This window comes from Erinaceus europaeus, chromosome 23 (assembly GCF_950295315.1).
Source record: "Erinaceus europaeus chromosome 23, mEriEur2.1, whole genome shotgun sequence".
NCBI lineage: Eukaryota > Metazoa > Chordata > Mammalia > Eulipotyphla > Erinaceidae > Erinaceus > Erinaceus europaeus.
The window spans coordinates 656,531-668,822 of NC_080184.1; the positions used below are offsets into that span (position 1 = coordinate 656,531).

The window sequence follows — 12,292 nt, forward strand, 5'->3', positions numbered from 1 at the left end:
GGCCTCATGCTCATTGCAGACGGGGGACTGGGACTGGGCAGATGGGGGTGGGGACTGGGCAGGTGGGGGCGGAGACTGGGCAGATGGGGGCGGGGACTGGGCAGGTGGGGGCGGGGACTGGGCAGATGGGGGCGGGGACTGGGCAGGTGGGGACGGGGACTGGGCAGATGGGGGCGGGGACTGGCCAGATGGGGCAGGGACTGGCTAGATAGGGGCAGGGATGGGGCAGATGGGGTGGAGACAGGGCAGATGGGGTGGGGACAGGGCAGGTGGGGGTGGGGACTGGCCAGATAGGGGCAGAGATGGGGTGGGGACAGGGCAGGTGGGGGCGGGGACTGGGCAGATGGGGCGGGGACTGGGCAGATGGGGGCGGAGACAGGGCAGGTGGGGTGGGGACAGGGCAGGTGGGGCGGGGACAGGGACTGACCGAAAGGCAGGGACGGGGATGGTGGTCAGGGCACCTGGCCTCCTAGAACAAAGTTCGGACCTGGCCTGGAGCTCATTGCAGATGGGGAGAAGGGGACAGGAACGGAGGGGCACCTGGTCTACTGGTCTGCCAGCATAAAGCCTGGGGACTGGGGATCCAGAGGGACTGGACGGGGTGGGGGGGGTGTTGCAGGGACAGTGGGACGAGGTGGGGGGTGGGGACAGGCCAAGGGGCACACCGCTGGAACTGGGCTCATACAGTCATCTGGCAGGGCTGTGGGCTCTCACACTGCAGTCTGGGGGTGGGGCTGGTGGCCCTGTCTTCAGACCTGCTGCAGGACTGGGGGTACACAGCTGCCTGGGGGCTCGGGGGCACTAGAGCGTAGCCTGTCCCTGATCTGGGGTGGGGGGATCCCCACGTCCTGGGGTAGCTCACGCTTCCTGTCTGTCCCAGGCCTGGGGCACACCTGCAGGTGGGTCTGTCTCTCTCGGGGGCCTGACGGCCCAGCAGAGCTGCACCCCACATGTGAGGAAGGAGATGCAGAGTCCCCGAATAGACCCCAGCCCTGCCCGGCCAAACCCCCCCCCCCCCCCCCAGGGAGAGGACACCACCACCGGGCCCCTGGATGTGGCTCAGCCAGTGGATCCACACAGGGCCCGGGTTTGAGCCTGAGCTCCCCACCTGCAGGGGGGAAGCTTCCTGAGTGCAGAAGGAGGTCTGCAGGGGTGTCTCTGCATCTCTCCCTAATTCTCTCTGCCTTTATCAGAAGGGGGTAGTGGGCACCAGGAGTAGTGGTGGACTGCACAGGCAGCGAACCCCAGCAAAAGCCCTGGTGGCAAATGAGCAAATAAACGAGGAGACGTGCTCCCTGCTCTGCTGTGTACACAGGGCCCAGGTTCAAGCCTGGGGAAACGTTGGTGCCCTGCTGTCTTTCCCTCTGTCTCCTTAACCTGAGCTCTGGCTGATGGTGGAGCTGGGGATTGAACCCGGGACCCCAGAGCCTTAGGCTGTAGAATGTCTTTGCAGAACCACAGTGCTGTTTCCCTAGCCCTCCCCCCCCTTTTAATTCAATAGGACAGAGAAATCTGGAGGGAAGGGGGAAGACAGGGAGACAGACGCCTGCAGCCCTGCAGGTGGGGACCAGGGGCTCGAACCTGGGTCCTTGTGTCATCATCCATCCATGGTGCTGCTGGGCTTGAACCCAGAGCTGCACACAGCTGAAGGCATGCACTGTCTTCTGGTCTGCCCTGGGGGCCGTCTCTCCGCCACCTCCCATCATGCCAACCCAGTGTCTCAGCTCCTCAGCAGGGCCCAGGTGTTCAGCTCCAGTGCTGGGGGGCCCTGAGGCAAAGGAGGAGGTGCCCTTGTGGGCCCAGGGGTGCTCGGCCCCCTACTGCTGCCCCCCTTGCCAGACGCCCTTCTTTGGGGCCGTGGGAGGTCAGGGGGTTGTTGGAGGCGAGGGCAGGTTCCCAGAGCAGGTGCAAAGATCTTGAGACAGCACAGCACAGAGAAGAGGGCAGAGTCTGGAGGACGGGAGGCGGAGGATGCAGGAGTCTCAGACGGCTGTCCCTGTCCCCAGGGCTCGGGGTGGAAAGGTGACATTAAGATCCATCCCCCAGGAGGCTGAGATGCAGGGAGGGGACGCATGGCCGGCCTCCCCCAGGGATGGCCCCCAGGAAGTCTTGTTGTTTCCAGGGCTCCTGGTGAGGCCTGGCTGTCCCATCCCCCCGAACACCTAAGAGAGGCCCCTCCTGATTCCTGGCCCCTGTCCTCTCCGGGGGTGGAGGTGTGCTGGGACCACAAGCCTGTGGGGACCGCAGGGTGATGGACTCTCCCTACCAAGTGGCTTCAGACCCTAGGACTTTGCCGCCTTTGCCACCTCGGGCAAAGTTCCAACTAGGGCCTGGCACCAACATGGCTGACTCCCCAGGTGGCCATTTCCCACCTTTCATTTTTTAAATTTATTTTCCCTTTTGTTGCCCTTGTTTTTATTGTTGTTGTAGTTATTGTTGTTGTTACTGATGTTGTTGTCGTTAGATAGGACAGAGAAATGCAGAGAGGAGGGGAAGACAGAGGGGGCAGAGAAAGACAGACACCTGCAGACCTGCTTCACCGCTTGGGAAGCGACGCCCCTGCAGGTGGGGAGCCGGGGGCTCGAACCGGGATCCTTACGCCGGTCCCTGCGCTTCGCGCCACATGGGCTTAACCCGCTGTGCTACCGCCTGACTCCATCATTTCTTTTTTGATGGAGGGTGAGAGACAGAGAAAGTCAAGGGCTAGGGAGACAGCATGGGGGTTCTGCAAACACTCTCCTGCCTGAGGCTCTGAGGCCCCAGGTTCAATCTCCAGCACCGCCATGAGGCAGAGCTCAGCAGGACTCTGGGGGAAAAGAGAAGAAAAAAGGAAAAGAGATTCACTCTGGCGACTGGAGATGGCTCACTGAGGAGATTGCTGGCCTCGCCATGCACAAGGCTCGGGTCTGAGCCCAGGCACCACGTGGAGGTGCCACAGTACACGGGGGAAGCTCTGGTGCTGTCTGAATGAGAAACCACCCAGAGCGGTGTAAGACCAGCTCCACAGAGACAGGAAGGAGAGGCCCGTGGACTCCATGATCTCTGTAGCCAAGTGGCATCTTTACTGGGGACCCAGGGATGGGGACTCATGCCCCAGGGCAGGGCCAGGTGAGGGGGAGCCCTCAGGTCACAGTGGGAGGACTGTTGATTTCAGGGGGGCTTTGGTGGTGGGCAGCACTGACCCTCCTGGAGTCCCCTGTCCATCCATCAAGGCCCACGCTGCCTTCCACAAGTCCCCCCGTTTCCTGTCTGGGAGTGGAGGGGCAGCTGGGCCCGAAGCCTCACTCAGTACACAGCAGTTGCTTAATAAATATGGCAGGAGTTGGGGTGTCCGAGAGAGGAGGGACATAGAGCCTGGCAAGGGAGGGAGCAGAGAGGGTGCTTGATGGGGGAAACTCAGGCCCCGGAGCCTCTGAGCAGTGAAATTTCAGAGGTGTGAACTGAGGAAGTTCAGTTGGGAGGAGCTTCCTGGCAGGCAAGGTGAAAAGGGAAAGATGTGGTGACAGGAAACCCAGTGCAGGCTGGCCGTGGCCTCTGGAGACGTGGCGTGGCGGTGGCAGTGGGCAAGGAAGCCACAGGTGTGGGCCATGAACCCCAAGAAGCCTCGGAGCAGCTGGGACAAAGGAGGTGGGAGCAGGGTCCCTGGAGACGAGGGTGCATCTTGCCGGGCGGGAGCCGTGGGGCCTCGGGGTCAGGACTGGCAGCGTCGGGCGGCCAGGCGCACACGGCTGTCCTCTGCGGGGCTCCAGGGCCGGGCGTAGCCGTTACGGGGCAGCAGCAGGCGGTCCCGGGTGCGGTCTGGGCTGAGCACACGGCGGGCGGCCAGCAGGAAGTCGTGCCCGGGGCCCAGGGCGGGGCAGGGGCAGCGGCCGGGTGCCCACAGATACTCCCGGGTGCGCAGGGGTGAGCGCTGCTTGTACACCTGCTGCACCTCCACCTCGTAGCGTGTGTCCTGGGGTGGCGGCTGGAGGAGCCCCAACACCCGTGCCCGGAGCACTGCGGGGTGAGGCGATGAGGACGTTGGCCAGGGCCCCCACTGCCCGCCAGGGATCAGAGTGGACACGGGAGACCCCCGAGGATCGGGGAGGACATTGGGGACCCCCAAAAGTCAGGGAGGACACTGGGGACCTCCTGAGGGTCAGGGAGGACACTGGGGACCTCCTGAGGGTCAGGGAGGACACTGGGGACCTCCTGAGGGTCAGGGAGGACACTGGGGACCTCCTGAGGGTCAGGGAGGACACTGGGGACCTCGTGAGGGTCAGGGAGGACACTGGGGACCTCGTGAGGGTCAGGGAGGACACTGGGGACCTCGTGAGGGTCAGGGAGGACACTGGGGACCTCCTGAGGGTCAGGGAGGACACTGGGGACCTCCTGAGGGTCAGGGAGGACACTGGGGACCTCCTGAGGGTCAGGGAGGACACTGGGGACCTCCTGAGGGTCAGGGAGGACACTGGGGACCTCCTGAGGGTCAGGGAGGACACTGGGGACCTCCTGAGGGTCAGGGAGGACACTGGGGACCTCCTGAGGGTCAGGGAGGACACTGGGGACCTCCTGAGGGTCAGGGAGGACATTGGGGACCCCTGAAAGTCAGGGAGGACAGTGGGGATCCCCCGAGGGTCAGGGAGAACATTGGGGACCCCCATAGGGTCAGGGAAGATACGGGAACCCCCCAAAGTCAGGGAGGACATTGGGGACCCCCAAAAGTCAGGGAAGATACAGGGATCCCCCAAGGCTCAGGGAGGACACTGGGGACCCCCCTCAGGCTCTGCTGTCAGGGAAGGAGAACACCCATGAAAGGGCTGGACAGGAGGCAGGGCTCAGGGGTCAAGGGCAGGTGGGCATTCACCAAAGTCGCTGCCACAGTAGTGCCGGATGCGGTGGGCACGGCCCCGGGAGTCCGGGCATGGCGGGCAGGCGTCTGTGGGCCCAGGGGTACCGTCAAGCCCGGGCCTGTCCCCGGTTCGGTTCCCCGTCCCCCACGTCGGGCCGACCTGCCTCACCTGGGGCGGCGGCGCTGGAGGGCGGGGGGCTGGCGGAGGGGGTGGTGCGCCGGGCGGCGGGCTGGGGCTCCAGTCCCCGGGGCTGCGGCTGTCGGGGGGCCCAGCCCAGGGCCTGCGTCTGCGCCTGGAAGGGGCCGTAGCGCTCTCGCGGGAGCCAGAACTCGAACTCGATGCCGGGATTGGGCTCCTGCAGGAGAACCTGCCGGGGGGCGGGTGGGGGGGGGTGTCACCCACCTGGCGCCGGCCCCCTGCACCTCCACTCCGACCCCAGGCAACCCGCTCCGCCGGCCGACCCACCTGCAGGATCAGGTCCTGGGACGTGGGCCCCTCCGCCTGCAGCGTCTCCTCCAGGCTGGCCTCCTGGGTGTAGACCAGGCGAGTGCCCGCCACCTCGTAGGCCCCCGGGGGGCTGACCGCCCGGTTCCCGTTAAGCAGGTAGTGCCCGTCGGGCGCCATCAGCGCTGCAGGGTAGGGAGGGTCAGCCAGCGCCGCCCCCCCAGCCTCTGTTTCCCCTGATGGCTCTGGCTAGCACCCTCCCACCCCCCAGGTACCCAGGTTATTTCTGCTCCGGTGGGCCACACGCAGGTGTCTGGCACCCTCAGGGATCACGGTCACGTTCCAGTATCCCGCGAAGGAACCTGGGCGGGAGACAGGGAGGACTCAGGACGGTGGGCCGCGCGCCGGGGGCCCGGGACCCCCAGAACCCGCAGGACACCCATGCAGCGGCGGGAGCACGGCAGGGAACTAGTTAAAAGCCCCTCCGGTCCGCAAAGGGGCGGGACAATTAGGTATCGGCCAATCAAAATATAGAGGCAGAGGGGCAGGCAGCATTCTGTCCAATCAGCAAAGAGTTTGGCTTCCGGGCGCTGTGGTTCCTTAAAGGGCCAGCGCGCGGCCGGAGGCTGGGTGGGGCCGGGGCGCGCGGTCACCAGTGTCGCGGAATACGCGCTGCACGAAGAGGCACGAGTCGTTGGCGCCGCCGCAGCGGCCGCAGCGGTCCTGGCGAGCGTCTGAGCCCAGCAAGCCGTCACAGCCGACGCTCTGGGGGTGGAGAGCAGAGCACTGAGCCACAGCCCGCCCTGCAGAGACCGCCTGGGGGCGGGGCCTGAGGAGGCGGGGCCAGGCAGCCCGAGGAAGACGACTGGATGGGGGGCGTCTGGGGCGGGGTCTGGGGCAGGTGGGCGGAGCTGGGGGTAAGGGGCGTGTCCGGACAAGGGGGACCTGTAGGTGCGCGGGGTGACGGATGGGAAAGACTCGGAGAGGTGGAGAGCCGCCCTGGGGGCGGGGCCTGCCGCCGGGGGCGGGGCCTGCCGCCGGGGCGGGGCCTCTCGGGCTCCTGCCGGTCCTCACCAGGCAGCGGCCGGCCACGCAGAGCCCCGGGGCGCCCGGGCTGCAGGGGGTGCCGTCCAGCACGCGGCCGAAGCTGTGGTAGAAGGCGTGCCCCTCCGCCAGGCAGTTGAGGTCGCACTGGTTGGGCGCTGCGGGCGAGAAGGGGCGACCTTGTGGGGGACCCCATCCCAGGGCCACCCCTCCCCGCCAGCCTGGGGACAGATGAGGCCGAGAAGCAGCCGCGCTGACCATGAACCCCAGCTCCCTGGCTCGCTCACTTGTGCACGCACGCAGGCATTCATGTATTCACGCACTCACTCGTTCACTCGCTCACTCATTCATTCACTGGCTCGCTCACTCACTCGCTCACTCATTCACTCACTTGCTCACTCATTCATTCACTCCCTCGCTCATTCACTCACTCACTCGCTCACTAATTCATTCACTCCCTCATTCACTCATTCACTTGCTCACTCATTCACTCCCTCACTAATTCATTCACTCACTCACTCATTCATTCACTTGCTCACTCACTCACTCACTCACCCACACAGTCACTTGCCTCACCCCTGCATTCACTCATTCATGTTCAACCCGCTTGTTGTTCAACCCGCGCATTCACACAGCTGAGTATCCAGTCCCTGTGCACTCACCCATTCATTCACTCACTCACCCATTCACGCAAGGTCCCCGCGTGGTAGTAAGCACTGTCACCCAGCTCTGCTGACGCTCGTCCACTCTACTGAGTCCTGGGGTGGCCACAGGCTCACTCGGCACTGGGGTCACACACCCCACACCCAGCCGGCACCCCAGGAAATGTTGGGCCCGCGTGTGTGCTGTAAACCCTCTCCGGGGCTCAGTCTCCCCTCTGCCTGGTGACGAGGGCTCCCGGGCACCCCGCTCACCCTGCCAGGCCCCACCGCTGAGCCCCACAGCACCAGAGGGAGCTGAGCTGCAAGTCTCTCTTCTCTGAGCCTGGCTGGCAGACGCCTGGAACAGGGTGTCCTGTGCCCGCAGGGCCTTGCTGAGGCGGGGAACCGGGTGCTCTCCTCCCAGTTTGGGGGTCTGATGAGTGACACCAGCTGGAGCTGTCCCCTCCAGGGCTGCCTGGCTCCCCGCAGGCACAGTTATGGAAGTCGGTATTTTCAGCTCCAGGCTGCAGTGTTCCCTAACTCTGAGGGCCGGGGCCCCTTCATAGGCGCCCAGGGAAGCCTGAGCCTGCGGGTAGAACAGCCCTCTCCTCTGCCGTCCATGAACTCCTACCTATACCTCAAAGCCCCAGGACCAAAGCCCCTCTGCCCCCCCAGGGCCTGCAGGAGGGCATGCTACTCACCGCCGTAGAAGGGCACCCACTGGTAGGCTTGCTGGCTACCCAGGACAGGCCGGCCATTGTACAGGGCACACTGGAGGTCTCGGAAGGGCGTGGCGCCCGGGGGGCAGTCCTGGGGACAGGGAGTGGTGGATCGGGGCTGGGACAGCCGGGGCGGGAAGGGGGGCAGCAAGGGCAGGGCGGGGGGCTCACCGGCAATGGGCAGAGGCGGTATTCATGAGTGCCTCCCCAGCATGGCTGCTCGCCGGGGAGCCTGCGGGCACAGGGGGCCGTGGGGGGGGGGTCGGGACCCCAGACTGCCTGCCCCCTCCCCCTCGGACCCACCCACATTCCAGCGCCTGGCGGGACTCCAGCACTGCGTGTGTGGGCAGGCGAGGGCACAGCCAGGGCTGGGTGTGGCGGGCAGGGGGCGGGACCCCCACTCCCAGCCCCTCCAGCACCCCCAGGCCCCCCCAAAGCACCAGCCCCTCAGCCCCCCAGCAACCAACCCCAGCTTGCCATCCCCCAGTCCTTTGGACTCCACCAGCTGCCCCCAGTCCCTTCAACTCCCCAAGCCCCCCAGCCCCTCCAGCCCCTTTGTATCACCAGGCCCCCAGACCGCTGCCCCCTGCCCCCAGTCATCTGCCCCCCTGCCCCCAGGCCCCCCTGGCCCCAGCCCCAGGTCCCCCAGGCCCAGTCATCTGCCCCCTGTCCCCAGGTCCCCAGTTATCTGCCCCCTGCCCCCAGGTCTCCCAGGTCCCCAGTCATATGCCCCCCAGCCCCAGGTCCCCCAGGTCCCCAGTCATCTGCTCCCTGCCCCCAGATCCCCAGTCATCTGCCCCCCAGCCCCAGGTCCCCCAGGCCCCAGTCGTCTGCCCCCCAGCCCCCAGGACCCCCAGGCCCCAGTCCTCTGCCCCCCAGCCCCCAGGACCCCCAGGCCCCAGTCCTCTGCCCCCCAGCCCCTAGGACCCCCAGGCCCCAGTCATCTTCCCCCCAGCCCCCAGGACCCCCAGGCCCTCAGTCCTCTGCCCCCAGGACCCCCGGCCCTAGTCCTCTGCCCCCAACCCCCCCTACCCCCTACCCCCCCCCCCAGCTCACCGGCTGCAGCGACGGCTGCGGACAGACAGTCCTCGCCCACAGGAACTGGAGCAGCGGCTCCAGGAGCCCCAAGGTGCCCACTCACCGGGACCCTACTTGGGGGACACAGGCACAGTCAGCTTGGGGGTCCCCGCGTCCCCCCCACCCAGGGGCTTACGTCACCCCCTTACCTGAGCACTACACCCCAAGGCGCAGACCAGGAGCAACCACAGAAGGAAGATGGGGGGCCGGCGGGGCCGGGGTCTGGAGGGGCAAAGCTGATCACAGCTGGGGTGATGAGGGTGGTCCCCTGCAGGGCGGCTTGGGGGCTCATGGGGGAGCAGATCATATAGCCGGCGTTTCTATTTTATTTTTGCAACCACTCAGAAAGCCACGGCATCTTTCTTGTGGTGCCTGGGCTCAGACCTGGCCAGCAAGGGAAGGGGACCCCCCACCCCAGGACAGCCCACAGATGTCCCTCATCCCACCTACCTACTGGGGGCCAGCCCCTGTGACTCCCCAGGCCTCAGTTTCCCCATCCACACAGCAGGGGTGTGGGGGGCAGTGGGCTCCGTCCAGGGCCGTCTGAGGAGGCCTCTAGGGGGCTCGAGGTGCTGGGGGCTCAGCCCCCAGATGGGCAGCAGAGGCGGGCTGGGGGCGCTGGGAGGGGTGACCAGGACCTGGGCCAGTGGGGGCTTCATGGGGGGCCAGGGCGGCCTGGGGAGAGGGAGGGGAAAGTGGGGGTGTCGGGGAGGGCTCACCAGCCCGGGGCCTCGGTCTCCCCGGTAGCCAGGGTCTCCTGGCTGGGGGGGGCAGGGACAGCCGGTGCTGAGAGTCTAGGGGACCCCCACCCAGAACACCCCTGAGCCCAGCGCACCCCCAGATGCGGCACCCCCAGGCGACAGACAGCGGGAACCAGGCGCCAAGACTCAGTTTCCCCAGGAGGGGGGCGCTGCGACCCCCAGGCCGGGCAGGTGGCGACTCACCGTGCTGGCTGCCCTCCGCCCAGGGAGCGGAAGCGGCGGCGGGGCGGGTGCGCCGGGGCCCCTCCCACCCCGGGGCGCGCCCAGCCCGGGGTCCCCGCCCCCCCGCCAGCGTCCCCGCCGACCTTGGGGCGTCCGGTCCCCGGTTCCCCCCCCCCTCCGCCCGCTGCTATTCCGGGCGGCGCGCTCACGGGGCGGAATGTCCCCGCGGGCGGCGTGTCCCCCCGCCAGGGCTGCGAAGCTGGGGCTCCCAGACCCCCGCCCCTGGGCGAACCCCACTGGGGGGCGGGGGTCCAGGTCCAGCTCCTGCACCGCGGTCCCGGGCTCCCCACCCCTGAAGCCCCGACGGCCCGGAGGCGGCGCCCCCAGATTCAGGCTCCCCGGCTGCTTTGGAGTTGGGGGACCCCGCTGCCCGCACCCCACGGGAGCGCCCCGCCCAGCACGAGGTTACCCAGCGCCCCGCCCCGCGGACCAGCCGCCCCGGGCTGGGAGGGGGATGCGGAAGTGGGGCGCCCGCGAGGCCCGGGGCCCTGCGCCCCGACCCGGGCTGGGTGCCCCCTCCTCCAGGAAGCCCACCGGGGGTCACGGCCTGGACCACGGCCAGCGAGGGGGTTGCCTCAGCCCGCAGGGGCTTTGCACAGTCTAGCTATACATTCGCTCTGTCATGCACTCATTTATGCAATTGTTCATCCGTTCATTCATTCATTCACTCAGTCATGCACACACACCCTCCCATACACTGGCTCCTGGGATGTACAAGTTCCCGGAGAAGTGGCCAGCCCTCCGCCCCCCAGGGGTGGTCAGTCTGCCTGAGAAGCTTGCACCCCTCCCAGGGCTATTGGGGGGGGACAAAAAGGGCCCCCGGGGCTTTGCCATCCACTGTGCGTGCGGGCTGGCAGGGGGGAGGCCTGGAGGGGAACCCTGGCCAAACCCTGGCCGGTGTGGGCGAGGCACAGAAAAAGGGGGTGGGCAGGGAGGGAGGGGCCTGAGTGGGGACCCTGGGGGCAGGTCAGGTGAAGAGGGGGTGGGGAGTTGGACAGTGGGGGGCACTGTGCAGGCCTTCAGAGCCGGGCCTGGCCTGGGGTGGGGACAAGATTCCGGAGGGCAGAGGTGGCTGGCCTGGAGGGGGGTAAGCTGGGGGGCAGCAGACTGGGGGGCAGCAGACTGGGGACAGCAGACTGGGGGCAGCAGACTGGGGACAGCAGACAGGGGGCAGCAGACTGGGGACAGCAGACTGGGGCCAGCAGACTGGGGGGCAGCAGACTGGGGGACAGCAGACTGAGGGGCAGCAGACTGGGGGCTGCAGACTGGGGGCAGCAGACTGGGGGCAGCAGACTGGGGGCAGCAGACTGGGGGCAGGAAGCTGGGGGCTGCAGACTGGGGGCAGCAGACTGGGGGCAGCAGGCTGGGGGGCAGCAGACTGGGGGGCAGCAGACTGGGGGCAGCAGACTGGGGGGCAGCAGACTGGGGGCTGCAGACTGGGGGGCAGCAGACTGGGGGCAGCAGACTGGGGGCAGCAGACTGGGGGCAGCAGACTGGGGGGCTGCAGACTGGGGGGCAGCAGACTGGGGGGCAGCAGACTGGGGGCAGCAGACTGGGGGCAGCAGACTGGGGGGCTGCAGACTGGGGGGCAGCAGACTGGGGGCAGCAGACTGGGGGGCAGCAGACTGGGGGCAGCAGACTGGGGGGCAGCAGACTGGGGGCAGCAGACTGGGGGGCAGCAGACTGGGGGCTGCAGACTGGGGGCAGCAGACTGGGGGGCAGCAGACTGGGGGCTGCAGACTGGGGGGCAGCAGACTGGGGGCAGCAGACTGGGGGGCAGCAGGCTGGGGGCAGCAGACTGGGGGCAGCAGGCTGGGGGCAGCAGACTGGGGGCAGCAGACTGGGGGCAGCAGGCTGGGGGGCAGCAGACTGGGGGGCAGCAGACTGGGGACAGCAGACTGGGGGCAGCAGGCTGGGGGGCAGCAGACTGGGGGGCTGCAGACTGGGGGGCAGCAGACTGGGGGCAGCAGACTGGGGGCAGCAGACTGGGGGGCAGCAGGCTGGTGGGCTGCAGGCTGGGGGGCAGCAGCTCCTGGGTTGCTTGAGGATTCTCAGGGTTCAGTACCACATGGGGGCCCCCAAGATTCACTCTGGAAGGACAGAGAGAGCCCAGAGCAGACAGCAGCTGTGGGGGCGCCTGCTGAGTCGGGCTTCTGCACCCCCCCCCCAGGGTCCCGTGGCTCTGAGGACATGCTGAGCTGGCCGCTGCCTGTCCCCGGGGATGACTGTGTCAGCCGCACCTGAGCAGGTGTCCTGGCCACGCGGCAACTCCTCAGGGGCTGCTGACTTGGGGGGGTCACACCAGGTCAGGACTGGGGGACTCCGTCCACTGAGGTGCAGGAGTCCCTGCGTCTGTGTTTGGGAGGAGGTGCTTCTTTCTTCTCTCTTTTTAAAATTCTATTAAAAATATTTATTTATTCCCTTTTGTTGCCCTTTTAAAAATAAATACTTATTTTATTTATTCCCTTTTGTTGCCCTTGCTGTTTTATTATTGTTGTTATTGCTGTTGTCATTGTTGGATAGGACAGAGAGAAATGGAGAGAGGAGGGGAA

The 12,292-nt window shown here is 66.8% G+C and overlaps 1 protein-coding gene across 6 annotated transcripts; it reads right to left on the reverse strand.

The window, feature by feature from the left end:
- Positions 1–3,039: 3,039 nt before the first annotated feature.
- Positions 3,040–10,127, reverse strand: ADAMTSL5 (ADAMTS like 5). 6 transcript variants are annotated; one of them, XM_016188984.2, is made up of 13 exons: positions 9,702–10,127; positions 9,208–9,395; positions 8,907–8,979; positions 8,737–8,828; positions 7,852–7,912; positions 7,663–7,771; positions 6,351–6,478; positions 5,930–6,041; positions 5,552–5,638; positions 5,298–5,461; positions 5,001–5,199; positions 4,847–4,918; positions 3,040–3,996 (listed from the first exon to the last, which is right to left on the reverse strand). In XM_016188984.2, the coding sequence occupies exons 2-13, from the start codon at positions 9,252–9,254 to the stop codon at positions 3,692–3,694; spliced, it is 1,449 nt and encodes a 482-aa protein (XP_016044470.1). In that variant the 5' UTR covers positions 9,255–9,395; positions 9,702–10,127; the 3' UTR covers positions 3,040–3,691. The 6 variants fall into 6 exon arrangements, with proteins under 6 accessions (XP_016044470.1, XP_016044469.1, XP_060037486.1 ...); XM_016188983.2 differs by having other exon boundaries at positions 9,208–9,432; positions 9,702–10,067; XM_060181503.1 differs by having other exon boundaries at positions 9,208–9,432; positions 9,593–10,048.
- Positions 10,128–12,292: the final 2,165 nt, after the last annotated feature.

Bases quoted from the DNA above. Each gene is read 5' to 3' on its own strand.
- ADAMTSL5 (XM_016188983.2), bottom strand. From the start codon at position 9,416: ATGAAGCCCCCACTGGCCCAGGTCCTGGTCACCCCTCCCAGCGCCCCC. The intron at 8,829-8,906 runs GTAAGGGGGTGA...TCCCCCAAGTAG, and splicing joins CCTTGGGGTGTAGTGCTCAG to GGTCCCGGTGAGTGGGCACC. The intron at 3,997-4,846 runs GTGAATGCCCAC...CTCACCCCGCAG, and splicing joins CTACTGTGGCAGCGACTTTG to TGCTCCGGGCACGGGTGTTG.